General features: G+C 46.5%; 1 protein-coding gene across 5 annotated transcripts in view; it reads left to right on the plus strand.

Moving 5' to 3' along the window:
- The first annotated feature begins 15,648 nt into the window (after positions 1 to 15,648).
- Positions 15,649 to 19,097, plus strand: part of Ptgfr (prostaglandin F receptor) — a 51,357-nt gene continuing 47,908 nt past the window's right edge. The window contains exons 1-2 of one of the 5 annotated variants that reach the window (XM_045138813.1): positions 15,649 to 15,669; positions 17,717 to 18,586. In XM_045138813.1, the coding sequence (XP_044994748.1) occupies positions 17,789 to 18,586 (798 nt within the window). In that variant the 5' untranslated portion in view covers positions 15,649 to 15,669; positions 17,717 to 17,788. Of the gene's footprint in view, positions 15,670 to 16,199; positions 16,270 to 16,606; positions 16,740 to 16,984; positions 17,006 to 17,265; positions 17,286 to 17,716; positions 18,587 to 19,097 lie in introns of those variants that run through there. The other 4 variants (XM_045138812.1, XM_045138811.1, XM_045138814.1 and 1 more) reach the window with 4 other exon arrangements.

A 19,097-nucleotide genomic window follows, 5' to 3' on the forward strand; every position in this document is an offset into this window, starting at 1 on the left:
CACAGTTAAAGGTGCTTGCTTGCAAAGCCTGGTGACATAGGCTCGATTCCCTAGTACCCATGTAGAGCCAGATGCACTAAGTGGCACGTGCTTCTGGATGCTTGCAATGACAAGAGGCTCTTGGGTGCCCATACTCCCCCATTCTCTCTTTCTCTCTGTCTCCAATAAATAAATAGAAATATATTTTTTTAAAGCAAGATGAAAGAGAAAACGATGAGGTGACACTGGAGATGATCAAAGTTGTGTAAGAGGAAGGGAGACTCTGTGCCAGGGCTCCTGAAGGTAAGCAGGCAGATGCAAGAAGCTGGCGTGGCTAACGCTGCACTTCAGAGTCAGATGTGTGGCCACTGAGGCACTGGTCCTGAGACAAGTCCTGTGTTTCAGATCTTGAAAGTCGCTCAAGGTCCGGTGTTGATGCTTGGGTCTGGAATGCTTAGCAGATGGGGCCTATCTGAAGAGGCTTGACCACTGGGGCTGTGCCCTGACGTAGACATTGGAACTCCAGCCCATGTTTCTTCACTGTCTATGCTTCCTGGCCAGCATGAGGTAAGTCCTGCCTGGCCATGCACCCCCACCCCAAGCTGCCGATTCACCAAGTGCCAAAACAGCAGGGCTCACTGACCAGAGCCTGGGCCCTCTGAAACTGAGACAAAATAAACCTTTCCTCTTCTTTTTGTGTATATCTCTGTACCCATCTACAAATGTGTGTTGGCACATGCATTTGTGAAAGTGCATATGCACGTGTGTGTGTGTGTGTGTGTGTGTGTGGTGTAGGATAGACAGTGCCTTGGGTATCATCCTCAGGTGCACCATGTACCTCGTCCAGAGACAAGATGGGACCTTGGTATGGAGCTCATTGGTTAGACTAGTCTGTCTGGCTAGTGAGCCCCAGCTATCTTACTGTCTCTGCCTCCCTCGTATTGGGATTACACACTCATTACCATGCCCAACTTTTACCAGGGCACTGGGGATTGAACTCAGGTTCTCATGCTTGTGAAGCGAGCAGTTTATTGACTGAGCTATCTTCCCATTTCTCCTCCTTTCATTTTTTTAAAAAAATATTTATTCATTTGACAGCAACAGACAGAGAAAGAGGCATATAGAGAGAAATAGAGAGAATGGGCGCGCCAGGGCCTCCAGCCACTGCAAACGAACTCCAGACGCGAGCGCCTCATTGTGCATCTGGCTACCATGGGTCCTGGGGAAACGAGCCTTGAACTGGGGTCCTTAGGCTTCACAGGCAAGCGCTTAACCACTAAGAAAGACATCTCTCCAGCCCTCATTTTTTTTTTAAGTTGAATATTTTTTGGTGTTTTGTTATAGTAATGGAAAGATGAATAACTTGGCTCAAATCTAGTGGACTTGGGAATTTAGAAAGGATTTACACGGTCAAAGGAATCCATGCAAGTCAACTTCAAGTTAGCCTAAAGAGTGTTTTTGTATGAGATCAACATTTCCTCTGGTGAATTTTAGGCAAAGCAGCCTGCTGTCCGCCATGTAAACCTCGTCCAAGTCAGTGGAAGGTTCAGAGAGAACACGGGAGCAGTTCAGTGCCAGCACACGAGGGACTTCTCTGGGAGACGGTCCTTGGGCTGGGACTGGCGCATCACGGGCATGTCTGGTGTCTCTGTGAGGCTGTCTTCAGGGAGGTTTCACTGAGGAGGTTGGACCTACCCTGAAAGTGGGTGGCACCATTCCATGAACTGGGGTCCCACACTGAATGGAAGGAGAGAGGCAGGAAGCCAGGGGGGCACCAGATGCGCCTCCCACCGCTTCCTGACGACCGGTGAACGTGACCAGCCACGTCACACTCTGGCCACCACAGCCCCGAGCTGCCTCCCTGTTCCTCCTTCCCTGCCGTGACGTGCTGGACCCTCGTTTGTCGCAGCAATGAGTAAGTAACTGTCTTCGCTCCATCTTATGCCTAGGCTCGCTTGTAGCATGTCGTGTGTGGCAGATGAGAGAAAAATACCCCCAAACCAGGAAAAAGACATTAGAGGCACTAAAACATAAAGCTTTTTCTTTTCTCTTTCAGTCTTGCTCACACTTGATGGCAGTGTTTGTTTGTCCTTTGCAATATATATATAAATGAGATTAGAACGTCACATCAGTTACGTGGGTTTTATTGCCCATCTTCAGATTGTGCAATGAGGTCTTAAATACAAGGAGAACATTTCATTTGATTGTGAAATCACCAAAAACTCTGCAAGTTTTATTCTGTGGTTTGCCTTCCAAGTGTGCCTCTAACTGGTCAGATGGACAGATTTACAACAGGATGGGGAAGGTTGGAAGACTGAGGAGAGCCCCTTAGGCACAAGAGACGAGTCACAGCATTAGGGCTTTCGGGATATTCTCAGAGCTATTCCTGGTTCTCACAGGCAGCTAAAGAGTCCTGCTTAATGATTTGGGGTGCATCTGTGTCCTGCTGGGCTTGGTAGAGCCTGGGTTTCTTCTCCTAGGAGATACAAGATCCCTTGGTCGCATCCTGGCAGTAGGGTGTTAAGTCGGACATCTCCTAACACCGCTTAATTCCTTTGCTCTAACAGCCCAAACCCTCTGTCAAGGTGCAGGTGAAGGGGATAAGGTGTTCTCTCTGCCCACATGTCACCTGGAGTGGGACTGGCGCTGCCCTGCGTGCCTGCACCAAGACGCCACAGAGTCTGTAGCTACACCGGAGCTATCTGGGTTGAGACCAAGCACCTACCCCAGCGAGGTTGCTGAGGAGCAGTGGGGAAGGAGGACTTGAAGGAGGTGACAGGACTGGGTAGATGACATCCGGCTTCAGGGAAGCCCTTCTCAGGCTCTGTATGAGAAAGCGGTGCAAGCCCCTGGCACCATGTCCTTTTGTTCCCTGAAGTTCACTTACAAAGCCCAAGTCTAAAGATGCAGTGACTAAGAATGTCAAGATGGTGCCACAAAGTGTGGACTTTAAGCATGGTGTCAAGCTGCACTCCAGGTTCCGTGAGCCTGCGCTGGGCGGAGACTCAGCAAACCAGATTCACGGCTTCAGGAAGATGGACCAGGGGCTAAAGTGTGGACTTTAAGCATGGTGTCAAGCTGCACTCCAGGTTCCGTGAGCCTGCGCTGGGCGGAGACGCAGCACACCAGATTCACGGCTTCAGGAAGATGGATCAGGGGCTAAAGTGTGGACTTTAAGCATGGTGTCAAGCTGCACTCCAGGTTCCGTGAGCCTGCGCTGGGCGGAGACTCACCAGACCAGATTCACGGCTTCAGGAAGATGGATCAGGGGCTAAAGTCACTTGTGTTCAAAGCCCGATGGCCGGGGTTCGATTCCTCAGCACCCACACAAAGCTGGACACAAAAAGTGGAGCATGTGTTTTGAGTTTGTTTGTCATGGCAAGGGACCCTGCTGTGTCCATTCTTAATAAATAAATAAACGTTAGTCCACTCTCACATTCTTGAATATTATTGTCCCACAGCTGAGAAGGTACCATCTGACAGGGAAAGATGCTTTCTGGGCTGAGTTGGAGAAACAGTGAGCGTCTCTGTTCATTTCCCTTTGCAGGTTCCTTTAGTGGAAGGACGGTTCTAGACTCACTACCAGTGGTTTTCTAAGCTGTGATTTATCACCCTTCATTGCTTCAGATTTGTTTTGGGTTGAGCAACACTACATTGAGCCAAGCGCTCAAGATGGCCCTTGACAGATTCTTAGTGATAAGGGACATCCTCGCCCTCCGGGATCCCGGGACCAGCCTGGGCTCAGGGAAGGCTTTGCTGGTCGTCATTTTCAGTGCGGTATCATGAGCTGAGGCAGGTTAGGAGCTGAACAGCCCTCGGAACAAGCTCCAGTCCTTCATCTTTCTGGGCCTCAGTTGCCTCATGTGCAAATGGAGATCATAGTGCTTTTTCTCATTGAGTTCTTGGGAGGGTTAACTGAATAATGCATGTACAGTGTTGCATGTGACATTTGAGGCAGAGCCAATCAATATTCAAGAAATGCAGGCTTCATGTTTTTGCATGTGTATGTATGTACAGCGGGTGCACATGCATTTGTATGCATGTGGGTGAAGGTGTGTGTGAGTATGCATGCCTGTGTGCGCATGTGCATGTGGAAGCCGAGGTTTTGCCTGGTGTCCCCTTCTGTCACTGTCTACCTTAGGCTATGGAGACCGTGTCTCTCACTGACCCCAGAGCTCACCGGGTAGTCTAGCTAGCCAGCCTGCCCTGGGGACATGCTTGTCTCTGTGTCTTGAATGCCGGGATTACAAGTGTGTGCCACCATACCGTGCACTGACGTGGGTGCTAAGGATTGGAACGCAGGTACCCATGCATGCCAAGTGCTTCCCAACCCAGCCATCCCTCTAGCCCCAACTCCATATCTAATAAGATTCAAGCTCAAAGAAAAAGAGTGAAAGGGGCAGCTTGTGTGCATAGCAGTTGCACTTTGGCACTCTGCCTCGGGGGTCTGGCCGCCCTCAGGCATTTCTCTGAAGGTTCCTCTGGTCCGTTCTTTTCCCAGACATTTACTTGCTACTTTCCCCAGACACTCAAAGTCCTATGTCCCACCTGATCAAGGCCCACTGAAATAAAAGCTTGCTGGATAGATGCAATTTGGGTTGGGGTTGGATCATGGTATTTTGGTCAAAAGCCAAGGTTAGATTATTCAGGAAGATGAAATTCCAAAAGGGGGAAAAAGAGGAGGGGAAATGGAAAGAAAGTAAAAAGTAGGAGTCACCAACCAAGAACTAGCTGTCTTCCTAAAACTAGTGTATCTTCCTTCCTAGATTTTGAGTTTTTAAAGGACAAAAACCCTGAAAGTAGCCACATAATTTCTGCATTTCAAATGTTGCTTGCATGGTATCTTGCTACCTGAAGAATTCAATCAATTTGTACAGTAGATGGCAAACAGCAGTGATCACTTGGGGATCTGGAGGCAGTAACCAGGATTGAGGTCCTAGATGAAGGGAGAAAGGGCAGGTAAGAGGCTAAGCAGGGCCAGAAAGGCCCCTTCTCCTCTACTGCAGGAGCATGAGCTGGGTTTTCTGCAGTGTGGGCAGTGCTCACGTTTCCTGTAGCCATACCCATATTCCCATGGGCTACTGGACAAACCAGTTATGTCCTCTGAGTGTAGTTTTCTTATCTCTCCTCTGAAGGAAGATGAAAATAACTATCGGGTACCATTCATGTGTGAATTAAAGAGTTGGTCAGAGTGATGGGCAAAGGATAGAAGACCAGAAACGTCTTTCTGTTCAGCCTCTTTCAAACCTTTCCTTTATTTTCATCTCGCAGACTTTCTGTCCTGCTAAAACAAAAAAGTATTACAGCTGGTCTGACATGTTATGAAAGAATTGTGGTTGGATCCTTGCAAAACCCTGCACACTCAAACCAAACAATCCAGGCATCTGTCCTTCTGGTGGTCGAGTTTGGAGCAATGACCTTGTATATAAAGGGCAACATGTTATGTTTTATTAAACCCAGAGGCCATGTGAAAGCTTGGTAAGAGGACTGGTTTGAGGTAAGACAGACTTGTTTTTGTCACATGTGCTTGTCATTCTATTGAGCCAAGTAACTTCTTTGTGCTTGGGGTTGCATGTCTGTATTATGCCAATTTCATTAATTCATTAATTCATTCACTTCTGAGAACCTGCTGTATGTGCTGGTACTGGAAACGATTACAGAAGATTTGTAGCTAGCCTGTGACATACATGTCACATTATCCTGTGCAGTGCAGAGCCTAAAAGACTGACTTAGAGTCCAGCAGTGGTCTGAGGGGTTGGGGTCATATTGTTAAAAATAGGATCTAGTGTATGGAGTACACACATTTCAGGAGCTGAGGATGGGGACTGAACAGAGTTCCAAGGGCGAGAATGCGAGGTGAACCTTGAGGGAGACATAGCAAGGCAGGTGGGGAAGGGCCACGGGAGCCATGTTTATCCCAGGACAGACAGGAAAGCTCCCCACACCGCCTGAACACCGCCTGGGGCTGCCTGGCACTGCCAGTCTATCACCAGGTAAGATTCCCCTGCACAGCTCCCAGAAGGAACTAACCACTAACCCTGGCATAACTGTTACTTTGGCTTGGAAGTAGGGTTCAGTGGGCTCCACAGCACTTTCTCTCTTTTCTAGAATATTTATATGCATATCAGCATCAGTTAATTCTCTAAAGTAAAAAAAAAAATTGTTTAACAGCTTTCCCAAAGTAGATCCGTATTAGAAAATAATATATCAGAGGCATGCAAGTGTCTTGATGGATATTGTGGTCAGGTTCACATTGCTAGCAGAAAACACCAGACCAAGAGCAGCTTGTGGGAAAAAGGGTTTATTTTGGCTTACAAACTCGAGGGGAAGCTCCATGATGGCAGGGGAAAACGATGGCATGAGCAGAGGGTGGATGTCACCTCCTGGACAATATCAAATGGACAACAGCAACAAGAGAGTGTAGTGTGCCAAACACTGGTCAGAGAAAGCTGGCTATAACACCCATAAACCTGTCCCCCACCACTACACTGCCTCCAGGAGACTTTTATTCCCAAATCATCATCAGCTGGGGATGCAGCATTCAGAACACCTAAGTTTGCAGGGGATATCTAAATCAAACCACCATATTCTGCCCCTGGCCCTCACAAACTTAACCATCTATGATGTAAAATGCAATGCATCCAGCCCAACTTTAAAAGTCCCCATAGTTTTTAATCAATTCCAATGAATCCCCAAAACCCATAGCAGCACAAAATAAATATTCACACTTCAAAAGATGGCATTGGGTATAGCAAAGTGATATTCAACCAGTACAAAATTTAAACAGGGCAAACATCAAACTCTGAAGCTCCAAGTCCAACAACTCTAGTCACTGACAGGTCTCCAAGTCTGATAGTTCTAACCAGTGATAATACCTTGGCGTTCCAATTCTGCCCCTCCAGCTAGGCTACTTGCAGTCCCAGACAACTTCATCTAGTGCCAGCAGCTCTTCTTGGCAACCATCCCACAGTCCTGGCATCTCCACTGGGTCTCCAACGGCGACCCATGGTTCATTCTCATGGCTCTATTGGGTCTCCATGCAGGTACTAAGCCTGCTTCACACTGCCCATAGCTATTTGCGAAGAAACAAAACCATGTTACAAGTCCAGTGAACATCTCTTTCCTGTATTTGTTATACTCCATAATACCAGGCGGGGTACTAATTTGTTAATCCAGGGTGTAATAAAGCAGACTTTGAAGAACAGGACATTCCTTCAATATTTAGGCCCCTTTCAAAGAGTCTACATTCTTCCTGTTGTTCCAATGCGGGCCACCTGGCCCAATCTTAATGGTTGAAATCTCTTACATGATTGCAGCTGAACAGGCAGAAGATTTTGCCCAAAGATTTCATTTTTTCTGTGCCATATTTCTCTGCTCACACCAGTCCATTTTTACACAATGCAACCCTGCACAATTTCTCAGGTCACAGACATAACAGCAAGCTTCTCACACAAACTGTTTCTAGCCCAGGCCAGGTAAAGCTCTTTCTCATACTCATAAGACAAACCTCACAGTTCATAGTTCTTAATTGCATGCAGGTCTTTCAACTCTGACCAGAGTGACCCATCAAGCTGTATTTACAGCCCTGCAAGGTGTCTTTTGGGCCACAATTTCAAATTGATCCACATCCTCCTATGAAGCAGTTCCAGAAGGCCAAAGCCACAGAGACAGGTTTCAGCAGCAGCAAAACTGCTCCTCTGGTACCAACTTTATGTTGCAGTCAGGTTCACATTGCTGGCAGAAAACACCTGACCAAGAGCAGCTTGCGCGGGGGGGGGGGGGGAAGGTTTATTTTGGCTTGCAGATTTGAGAGGAAGCTCCACGATGGCAGGGGAAAATGATGAGCAGTGGGTGGATGTCATCTCCTGGCCAACATCAGATGGACAACAGTTACAAGAGAATTAGTGTGCTAAACACTAGCCAAAGGAAGCTGACTCTACCACCCATAAGCCCATCCTCATTAATACACTGCCTCCAGGAGACTTAACTTCCCAAATTACCATCATCTAGGGACCTGACACTCAGAACACCTAAGTTTACGGGATGCCCGAATCAAACCACCACAGTGGATAAAGCACTTGCTACCCAATCAAGTCCCTGAGTTTGGATCCCTAGACTCTTTGTCAAAGCTGGAAGTTGTATCTGGCATCTGTAATCCCAGTGTGCCTATAGCAAGAAGGAAGGCTGAGACAGGAGATTTTCCCAGAAGCTCAGGGTGTGGTGAAATGAGATCCTGCCTCAAACAAGGCAGAAGGCAAAGGCCAACCTGAAAATTGTCCTTGACCCGTACCCATGTGCCGTGGCATGAGGCTGACCTCACACACACACGTGCACCAGAGTGAGGAGATATTTAAGAAGTAATAGCATATTAACTGCTTATGAGCAGAGGCTCCATAGAACCCGCTTGGGAGAAATGACGAGAAGTAGGAAGTAAAACTACCCTCTTGTTATATAAAGATACAATAGTATCTGTCACACACACACACAGCTCAGACTCTCTTCTGACTACTTGATTTAATCCTTATAACAACAATAAGGGGAGGAACTCTTACTATTTTTTTTTTCATTTCTCAATGGCTTGGTAATTTCTCAAGGTCATGGCATGTTTATAGGTGGGAGAGAGTGAATGCAAGCACAGTCAGCGTGCTTGGTTGTCTGCACACCACAGGCCAGTCTGACTGCAAGGGAGGGGAGACTGGAGAGAGATCAGGAGGTACTGCTGTTGTCATCTGAGTAAGGCATGAGGCCCATGTGGAGGTTGTACATTTGTTTCAAGGTCTAAATTATATATACAACATGGTTAAGCCGCCAAGGATAGTTGCTACCTCAGCAGGGAGTCACCAGGGGACAGCTCTCACATGGTGTGGGAGAGGTTTGTGTTCTTGGGTAGTGAGGGAGGCAGGGTGCATAGGCTCACCACAGCACACGCCGAGGGTCTCTTGGTCTGGAGGCTGAAGTCTGAGGCTGTGGCGTTGGGATTTTAGTTTCTTTGGAGGATCTCTTTTTTGGCTGTAGGTGGCTATCTTTGTGTTCACATTTTGTTTTCCCTATAGACATACTGTCTCTAAATGTCTTCTTTTTTTTTCTAAAAAAGACATTAATGGTTTTTAGCTTATAGCACCTCAGACAGGGGGTTAATATCAAGAATATAAAAAGAACTGAAAATTAAACATCAAAATCTAAAACTCTCAATAAATAGGCTAATGAGGTAATAGTTCTCAGAAACACACATGATGAATATTTATCAAAAAACATTTGGGGCTGAAGAGAATGCCCAGTGGTTAAAGACACTTGTTTGTAAGCCTGACAGTCCAGGTTTGGTTGCCTAGTACCTACATGAAGTTAGACACACAAGAGGTACATGTGTCTAAGATTTGCCTACAGTGGCAAGAGTCCCTGGTGCACCCATACTTTCTTCCAAACAAATAAATAAAAATATAAAAATATGTTCAGTATCCTGAATCATCAGGAAAATGCAAATTAAATTTCTTTTTTGTAAAAAAAATACTTGCCTCAAATACTAGAATAAGCCTCATTTTAACTCAACTATTTCTATAAAGACACTGTCTTCAAATAAAACCACATTCTGAGGTATTGGACATTTACTCTTTGATATATAAAGTTTTGGAGATAAAATTCAATCAATTTAGTAATGGCATCACAAATGGTTATTCATATGTAAAAAAGAAATCTGGATTCCTTTCTCATATAATACTGCAAAAAGATTATTATCTGGACAAAAGACTTAATGTGAGTGCCAAAGGATGGTAAAATGTTGAGAAAATATATAGAAAAGATATAAATAGGGCTGAAGAGATGGTTTGAGGTTAAGGTGCTTGCCTGCAAAGTCTAAGGACCCAGGATCAATTCCCCAGTTTCCATGTAAGCCAGATAAACAAGGTGGCTATGTGCCTAGAGTTCATTTGCAGTGGCTGAAGACCTTGGTGTACCCATTCTCTCTCTCTCTGCCTCTTTCTCTCTTTCAAATAAAATTTAAAAGGAAAATATATAAATATATACAACACAAAGTTTAAAATGCCAAAACACAATGCAAAAGATGAGATTTAAAGCATTAACTTTGATTACCTTAAAATTAGCTCTATAAAAAGGTAGCATAAAGAAAATGAAAAGGCATATTGATTTTGATAGCTACTCAGGCATTAGGGAACTTGTAACTTATGGGAAGATTGATTGCTAGGACACATAATGAATCAAACAGAAGATGACAACTCAGTAAGAATGAAGGGAGAGGAACAGGCATTTCACACAAGAAGAACGATGCAAGCAGAGGGAACCGTAACTGAAGTCCAAAAGGGGATCTGCTTAGCAGACAGCTATAAGTATTGTCAATTACTAAAGTCAAGGGCACAACTGGGAACTGATAGCTCAAGGTAGCATTAGCTTGTAAAGTCTAGCATTTTGTAATGTCCAGTCACTCAGTAAACTCAGTTGAAGTACATATCTCAGAGAAAATCCCGCACAGGGGATGAGTACAAGAATGTTCATAGTGGGCTATTTCATGAAGGTGAGGAAATTACCCGTGTGGCTATTGATAGAAAGTACGAAAAAGTTTGGATATCCAAATGCTGAGATACATAGAAATCGATAAATTAATAAGTCACTGCTGCATGTACATACAACATACAGGTTCTAGCATCATGAGGGCATACATACAACATACAGGCTCTAGCATAATGGGGGCATACATACAACATAAAGGCTCTAGCACAATGAGGGCATACATATAACATACAGGATCTAAGCATAATGAGGGGCATACATACAACATACAGGATCTAAGCATAATGAGGGGCATACATACAACATACAGGCTCTAGCATAATGAGGGCATACATATAACATACAGGCTCTAGCATAATGAGGGCATACATACAACATACAGGCTCTAGCATAATGAGGGCATACATATAACATACAGGCTCTAGCATAATGGGGCATACATACAACATACAGGCTGTAAGCATAAATAAGGCAGGTAGGAGAGAAATGATGGTACCAACACGTAGTGTATCCATACACGGTTTCTACTCAATAAAAACCTCCTGCATTACAAAGCAGGTTGCAGAACGTTAAGTAACAAACCAAAGGAAATTAAACAATATATTCGTTCTCTGCATATTTGTGTGATAAACAACAGAAAACCACAAGAGAATGATGACACACAAACTCAGAATCATAGTTATCTGGGCAGACTTCAGAGAAATGCAATGGAGGCAGAAACAGATACACGTACATGCACATATGTAGATAACATACTAGCATGATCTTTGTTTCTGGTTTGAATTGTGTTTTCTTTAGAAAAGACATGTTGAGGTTGTATCTGCAGGTGTCTCAGAATGCCTCCTGATTTGGAATTAGGGTCATTTCAGATGTCATCAGTTAAGATCACATCATGCTCGAGTAGGGTGGGCCTCTAGTCCAACATGACGATGGTCTTCACATGGAGAAGACCCTCTGTCAGCACTTTGCACGGAGAACGGCATGTGAAAATTGAAGCAGAAATGAGATGATGCAGCCCCATGTCCACAACTGCCTATAATTGGCAGCTGACCACCAGCTAACAACCTCCCCCATAGCTCTAGAAGAAAGCAACCCTGATAGCATTTTTTTTTTTTTTTTTGGCTTTACAGCCTCCAACCATGTAAGACAATAAATTTCCATTCCCTAAGCCACCCAGTTTATGGTACTTTGTTATACAGTCTAGGAAACTAACACAGTCCTTTAGAGGGTAGCAGATGCATAGGCTTATTCCATTTTATTGTTATAATTCACTATTCAACAATGTGTCACATGTATTATTTTAATGTATCAATCATTTATGTAATAAAAATGAAGAAGTTGTTATTTTCACTATTACCAAACTGAGGCATGTTTCCTCTATTAATCTTGATGGCAAATTCAAGTAAATCTTTTGTAGGTGCTTTCATTAAAATTACAAAATCCAGGTTTCATCCCTTCCCTTCATCTTTATGGAGTTTTATTCCAACTCAGTGTCACTGAGTGAGTGTGCACATCCTCTGAGCAAAGTGTTCTGTGTCTAATCCTGACTGGCGATTCAAAAGCACACACCTGCAGCGAACCTCTCCTTGCAGGCAGGCTGGCAATGGCTTTGTCTCCACTCAACATGAAGAGAATCCAGGAAACCTAAAATCACATTAGGAGTTTGGGCGTGTGTCAGGTCATTCTAACACAAGACACACAGAACAGGGCCTCCTATGCATTGTTGACAGTGATTGACCTTCTAGAAACAGTCCTGAGATAAAGCTCAGTGAATTCCTTGGATAGATGTATGCATGAATAGCTTTGAACATCAGTTTCTCAGAAACAACCATAAGACCACATTACTTTTTGAAGGGTTTATTAGCCTTCAATCCTCCCTCTTAATTTTTAAAATATTTTTATTTATTTATTTGCAAGCAGAGAGAGAGAGAGAGAGAGAGAGAGAGAGAGAGAGAGAGAGAGAGAGAGAGAAGGGAAGGGAAGGGAAGGGAAGGGAAGGGAAGGGAAGGGAAGGGAAGGGAAGGGAAGGGAAGGGAAGGGAAGGGAAGGGAAGGGAAGAGAAGAGAAGAGAAGAGAAGAGAAGAGAAGAGAAGAGAAGAGAAGAGAAGAGAAGAGAAGAGAAGACAAGACACAGAGAATTGGTGTACAGGGCCTCTAGCCACTACAAACAAACTCCAAATACATGTGCTACTTGTGCATCTGGCTTTTTTGGGTACTGAGGAATTGAATTCGGTAGAATTGAGCTAGATTGTTAGGCTTTGCCCAAGCGCCTTAACTGCTACGCCAGCTCTCCAGTCATCCCTCCTGCTTTTGTCTGTTAGTTTTCCCTATCTGCTAAATCATCAGTTTCAAGACTTATCTTTAAGAACTATGTGTTGGGGGTCAGATATGGGTTGCATTTGGCCAGATTGTGTGTGTGTGTGTGTGTGTGTGTGTGTGTGTGCACATGCATGGTTTAAATGTAGTTGTTTACTTTTCCTTACATAGCAGCTTGCTCTGCTAATAGCAATGTACCCTCTGTGTTAAAAATGAATGTTTTCATTAATTTGAGAGAGGAAGAGAGAGAGTATGGGTGTGTCACAGCCTCTTGCCAACATAAGTGTACTCCAGACTCACGTGTCCACTGTGTGTATCTGGATATATGTGGGCACTGGGGAATTGAATCCTAGGCTGGCAGGCTTTGGAAGCAGGTGCTTTTAACCATTTAACCATCTCCCCAGCCCAGTATTTTCTTACCTTAAGAAAACGTGTTGGGGTTGAGAATGTTTAATCAATGCTCAAGTGAAATATGTCCTGCTTAGTGAACGGGACTCTACAAAGGAATTTCAAAAACATATGCAATTTCAACAGCATATTCAAGCATATGCACTACAGACTTAAAAATAGAGCTGAAGAGAGAGCTCAGCAGTCAAGTGTGCGCCCTAGACAAGCACAAGGGCCTGGGGGGCCTGAAGAACTGCTCAAGTTCGAATCTTCAGATTCCATGTAGGCAGCTGGGTGTGACCACACGTGCCCATTCCTAGCCTCAGACAAGGGAGCAGAGAGGGGCTCGCTAGGCTTGTGGAAACAGTGATCTCCGGTGTTAGTAAGAGGCTCCAGCTCAAACAAGAAGAGCAGTGGGCTGGATCACCAGAAGTCCGGCTCCTGCCACAGCAGGCAGACTGCATGGAGTGGCGCAAGGGCGCATACATGTGCATATGCCACACACATACATGTGCACACACCACACACATACATGTGCATACCACACACACACACACACACACACACACACACACACACACACACACTACATACACTGCATACACACAAGCCAAAAAGAAATGTGACAAACATGGTGCTGTGTAAAAGACATTACTATTGTTTTGGCCTTATTACATAATGCTACAATTTGACATTGACCTAGGGAGAATATTTATGTTTTCCCAGTAGCTACAGCTGCCCATGAGGACCCCCGGCTTCATGTTGCAGGGCTCTTACCACTGCACATGCTGACTGCAGCCTTCGTGAATTCAAACATCTGGCGCGTGGCAGGTGTCGTCCTGTGCGAGGTGGGAGATGAACTAGCCCTGCATAGGGCCTCGTGTCGGCGGGAGAAGCCCAAGTGGACCAATGAGCAGCCGGCCAGGAGGCTGAGCACTGTTAATCATTAAGGGGAAAGAACGCTCCCAGCATCACGCACATTTGCAGGTAGCTTATTCCATGGTGATTCTTTGGATACTGGCCATCCAGGTATACTGGTTCTTAACCAAACATACAGTCCTCTGACCAAAACCTGAGTAACAATGTTACAAATTAATACTACCAACTTAAGAAAAAATTCTCAGTATCCACCACTGGGGGGAAACTGCACAGTTAGTTACTGTTTTCTGTGGTTAATGGCTAATTTATTTTATCTCACTTTTGCATTTTATGGTCCTTTTCAATTTCCAGGAATTTAGAGGCACTTTCTGATTCTGGACTGGAGAAATGGGGTTCATTTTCTTGTGGCACTGACTTATTACACAGGTGGCAACAGCACCTCACTAATCCAGTAAGAGCAAAAACCCATCACTCACTTTCAGTCACAGAAATGCTGGCTGGAAGTGGGGCCATTTTTGTTCTTTTTGTATGATTGTGTTTTGATCATAATTCCTCCTATTACCTTCTCGGGTCGCCCCTCCCTTGTTCCCTTTCCATAAAACCCTTTCTTCTTTCTTATTTATTTATTTGTTTTTTCACCTTTCTTCTTTCTAACTAGCGTCTCTTCTACTTTGACATCTTTTCTGGTGGCCGGGTGGGGCTCCTCTGCCACCTACGACGCGGTGTTGGCAGGTCTAACATTGGGCAGGTCTCCTGTAGGTCAGGGATGCAACAGCTCCTTCATGTCCAGAAGACCTCGCTTCACTACGCTCCCCCCCATCCTCTGGCTCTTACATTCTCTCCACCACCTCTTCCGTATGACCCCAGAGCCTTGGAGGGTGCTGTAGCTGCGAGATATCTCTAAGAGGTATGGATCACTCTCATTGTAGCAAAAAGCAACTATAGCTTCAAATAGTATGAATTGGTTGGCTCTTCAATTCTTAATGAAAAATGAGTCGTTCTTCAGCCTGAACTGATCTCTCCCAACTTTGTTAGATGCACTGTCTTGTTGGGTGTGCAGATCACTAGTAATTCTCTCATTTGTGGACTTTACTCATCAGTAAAGTCTTTGATCCCAGGACTCCGGAGGCAGAGGTAGGAGGATCACTGTGAGTTCGAGGCCACCCTGAGACTCCATAGTGAATTCCAGGTCAGCCTGGGCTACAGTGAGACCCTACCTTGAAAAACAAAAGAACAAACAAACAAATAAACAAAATAGGTTTCCAATCCTTGGCTGACAGGCACTGTTTAAGAAGGCATCCCCCGGAGCTGGAGAGATGACTTAACAGTTAAGGCTCTTGCCTGAGAAACCTCAGGACCCAGGTTCGACTCTCTAGTACCCACGTAAAACCGGATGCACAATGTGCCATGTGCATCTGGAGTTCCTTTTGCAGTGGCTAGAGGCCCTGGTGTGCCCATTCTCACTCTCTCTCCCCTTGCAAATAAATAAATAATTTTTTTTTAAAGAAAAAATACATCTCCCCTTCGTTCCCTCATACCCTTACCAGCTGGGAAGAGTCCTGAGCTCCAGGTGACGGTGGACCTCAGGTTGTGTTTCTACTTACAACACTTGGCCAGGATGACATTTTCTCACCGCTTGGGGAATATCTGCTATGGCATTCTCTTTCCAAGGCTCGCAGCCCTTTCTACCTGATTTCTGCGCCGTCTGGGCTTGGACGGTCTTGCGAGCTAAGCTAACCTCCCACAGGGAGCCGCAGTCGAGCTTTCCCTGGGCTCTCGGGGGCGGGTGTGGGGTGGGGGGAGGATTTCTGTCGTAAAGCCTCTGGTTTTGGAAATGACTTTAAATCGAAACTTTCCGTCGCAGCCTGGAGGCTGGGACGACCTGCCTGTCCCGCGGGCTGCCGCTGCTGGGTGGCCACAGCATCCCCGAGCGAGCACGGTGCTGCCCGGCCTCCCTCACCCGGCTCGGGGGACCCGGGGGCGGGGAGCCGAGCGAAGAGGCCGGGGCGGAGGTCCCGGAGCCGAGCGTGGGCGCCGGCGGCGGGTCCGGGGAGTCGGGGCAGGTCCAGCCCCGGAGACCCAGCGCGCCCAGGGCGCCCCGACGCGCGCCGCGGGACGAGCCATGGCGCCCCGAGCCCGGCGCTCTCCTGCCCCGGCCGCAGCCAGCGCGAGACCCGGCAACCCCAGGTAACCGCGCCTCGGCGGCCTCGTCCCCGCCGCCGGCCCCGGGGTGCTCAACGACACCCCGGCGCTCACCAGCCCGCGCCCCGAGATGCCGGGTGAGCGGAGTCCCCGCAAATGTGGACCAGATTCGCCTGGCTGCGGATAGCTGCGGCGAGGGAAGGGTGTCTGGGGCTGAGCTAGGCGGATCGCTAGCTGGGTGGATGGGGATCGGGTGGAAAGGATCTCCCAGAAGGGAAACAGGGGACGGAGGTCTTTTTCCCTCTCTCCTGGGCTTCCCTGCTGGCAGCACTCGGTGTCCCTTTGCCCGGGCCAGCGCAGGTCTTTGGCGCCCCCCAGGGTGGGAGGCAAAACAGCCCTCCGGGCGTTGGAGCCGCTGGTAGAAAAGTTTCAGCAAGTTGGTAGGTTTACCGAGGACCGCGTTGAAAGCAGAGTCCCGGGAGCCTGCGGGGTCAGCGACTGGCCAAAGTTGGACTGTGAGTGAGACCTAGAGGTGGCGACCCTGGGCCCTGCGGGTGCCAGCAGAGGCTGGGTGCGAATCCCCTGACATCCGCAAAAGCTGCTTGAAAAATCACCAATTAGCTCCCGGTGGGGTGGCTGTGGTCCTTTGGATCTAGTGTGCTGTGTGTTGGGCCCCAAGTCCCCCAAGGGAAAGAGCGACGTGCGGATGCTTTGTATTGGATTGTACCACTGGGGCTGCAGCCGCGAGCGCAGACTAACTCCTTCCCCAAGATCCGCACAGGTGAACAGGGCTCCCGAAAACCTTCCCAGAGCCTCAGCATTCCGCCTCCCTTAAGTCCTTAAGTCAGCGTGTGTGTGTGTGTGTGTGTGTGTGTGTGTCAGAGAAAGAGAGAGAGAGAGAGAGAGAGAGAGAGCGGGGGGGAGGGAGCGCATGAGAGAGACTTCTTTGCCCCTTTGAGCTTTAGACTTTAGAAACTCTCCGCTTAACCCAGGAGTCAGCTTGCTTGCTCTCACTTGCAAAGTTTGGGGAAACCGAACTGTTCCGTAGGCCTGACGCACAGGTGGTTCATGTAGGGAATGGCCTGTCGTTTTGGGGGACAAACCCCAGCAGAGAAAAGAACAGATTATTTAAAAGATTAGTTATTTAAATCGATTGGTATGTTTTAAAACACTTCGTTGGGTTTAAATCTAATTTTGTTAGTGACTTTGTAAGCCTTAAGTGTTTTAAGATGCCCTTCACGTGTGTCAGGAGGATGTCTAGCAGGCTGCTTGTTTGCAGAGGGGATTTAAGTGACAGCTCTCCATTGGGGCAGAAGCTTTACCTTGAAAAAGAGAGGCGACCGACCGCATATTGCTTTCCGTGTGGTGTGTTGCAACCTTGCTTATGATAGGCCAGGAGAGTCCATCCCACCAGAGGGTGCTGGGGCATTTGGTCTTCAATGTCAGATGACCCTTAATTTGCTGTTTATAATTGCTCTCCTGTCTGCTGCAGATGTCTGGACTGCAAGCCGGCAGAGTTGTGACGGGGGAATGACTTGAGGGGCCAGCTTCTGTCTCCACAACGATGTCCATGAACAGTTCCAAACAGCCAATGACTCCTACGGCTGCGCTCCTTGCTAACACGACCTGCCAGACAGAAAACCGGCTCTCGGTGTTTTTTTCCATCATCTTCATGACAGTGGGAATCTTATCCAACAGCCTGGCCATCGCCATTCTCGTGAAGGCTTACCAGAGATTTAGACAGAAGTCTAAGGCATCGTTTCTGCTTTTGGCCAGTGGCCTGGTCATTACTGACTTTTTTGGGCATCTCATCAACGGAGCTATTGCAGTCTTTGTGTATGCGTCCAATAAAGACTGGATCCGCTTTGATCAGTCAAATATCCTCTGCAGTATTTTTGGTATCTCCATGGTGTTTTCGGGTTTATGCCCACTTTTCCTAGGCAGCGTGATGGCCATTGAGCGGTGTATCGGAGTCACCAAGCCCATATTTCATTCTACAAAAATTACATCCAAACACGTGAAAATGATCTTGAGTGGCGTGTGCGTGTTTGCAGTTTTTGTAGCTCTGCTGCCCATCCTCGGGCATCGGGACTATCAGATTCAGGCATCAAGGACCTGGTGTTTCTACAACACTGAACACATTGAGGACTGGGAAGACAGATTTTATCTTCTGTGTTTTTCTTGCCTGGGACTCTTAGCTCTTGGTGTTTCATTCCTGTGCAATGCCGTGACAGGAGTCACACTTTTGAGAGTTAAGTTTAAAAGCCAGCAGCATAGACAGGGCAGGTCTCACCATCTCGAAATGATTATCCAGCTCCTGGCCATCATGTGTGTCTCCTGCATCTGCTGGAGCCCATTCCTGGTAAGAACCCCAGTGTTTTGACAGGTTCTGCTTTCGTGGGTGTATGCATGTGCCACGTAAGGTTTACTGCTGTTGTTGAAGTTGTGGGTCTGGGACATCAGGCTTTTAGTTGCTGGCATTTCCTCTTCTGCTTTGAATGAAGGTATGTTTCACACAGGTTTAGTTTTCATAAGCTCTGTATCAAAAGAAATATGGTGACGAAACAATTCTAGCCATGGTGTTTCCTGCCTGCATGTAGTATAAATAGCAGAAGTTACATATTTTTAATATACTGATAATGATTAGCTGCTAAAATGTGGGGAAAATGACCTGCTATAATACTGCATTGGATCCGATTCCCAGTAAGTCTTGATAGACACAGGGTTAAAAAAAAAATTACTGGGAACTTTCATGTGTGGACATACTGCAATTTGGTCATTTTTTAAAAAATTTATTTATTTATTTGAGAGCGACAGACACACAGAGAAAGACAGATAGAGGGAGAGAGAGAGAATGGGCGCGCCAGGGCTTC

This window comes from Jaculus jaculus, chromosome 19, assembly GCF_020740685.1.
Source record: "Jaculus jaculus isolate mJacJac1 chromosome 19, mJacJac1.mat.Y.cur, whole genome shotgun sequence".
Lineage (NCBI taxonomy): Eukaryota > Metazoa > Chordata > Mammalia > Rodentia > Dipodidae > Jaculus > Jaculus jaculus.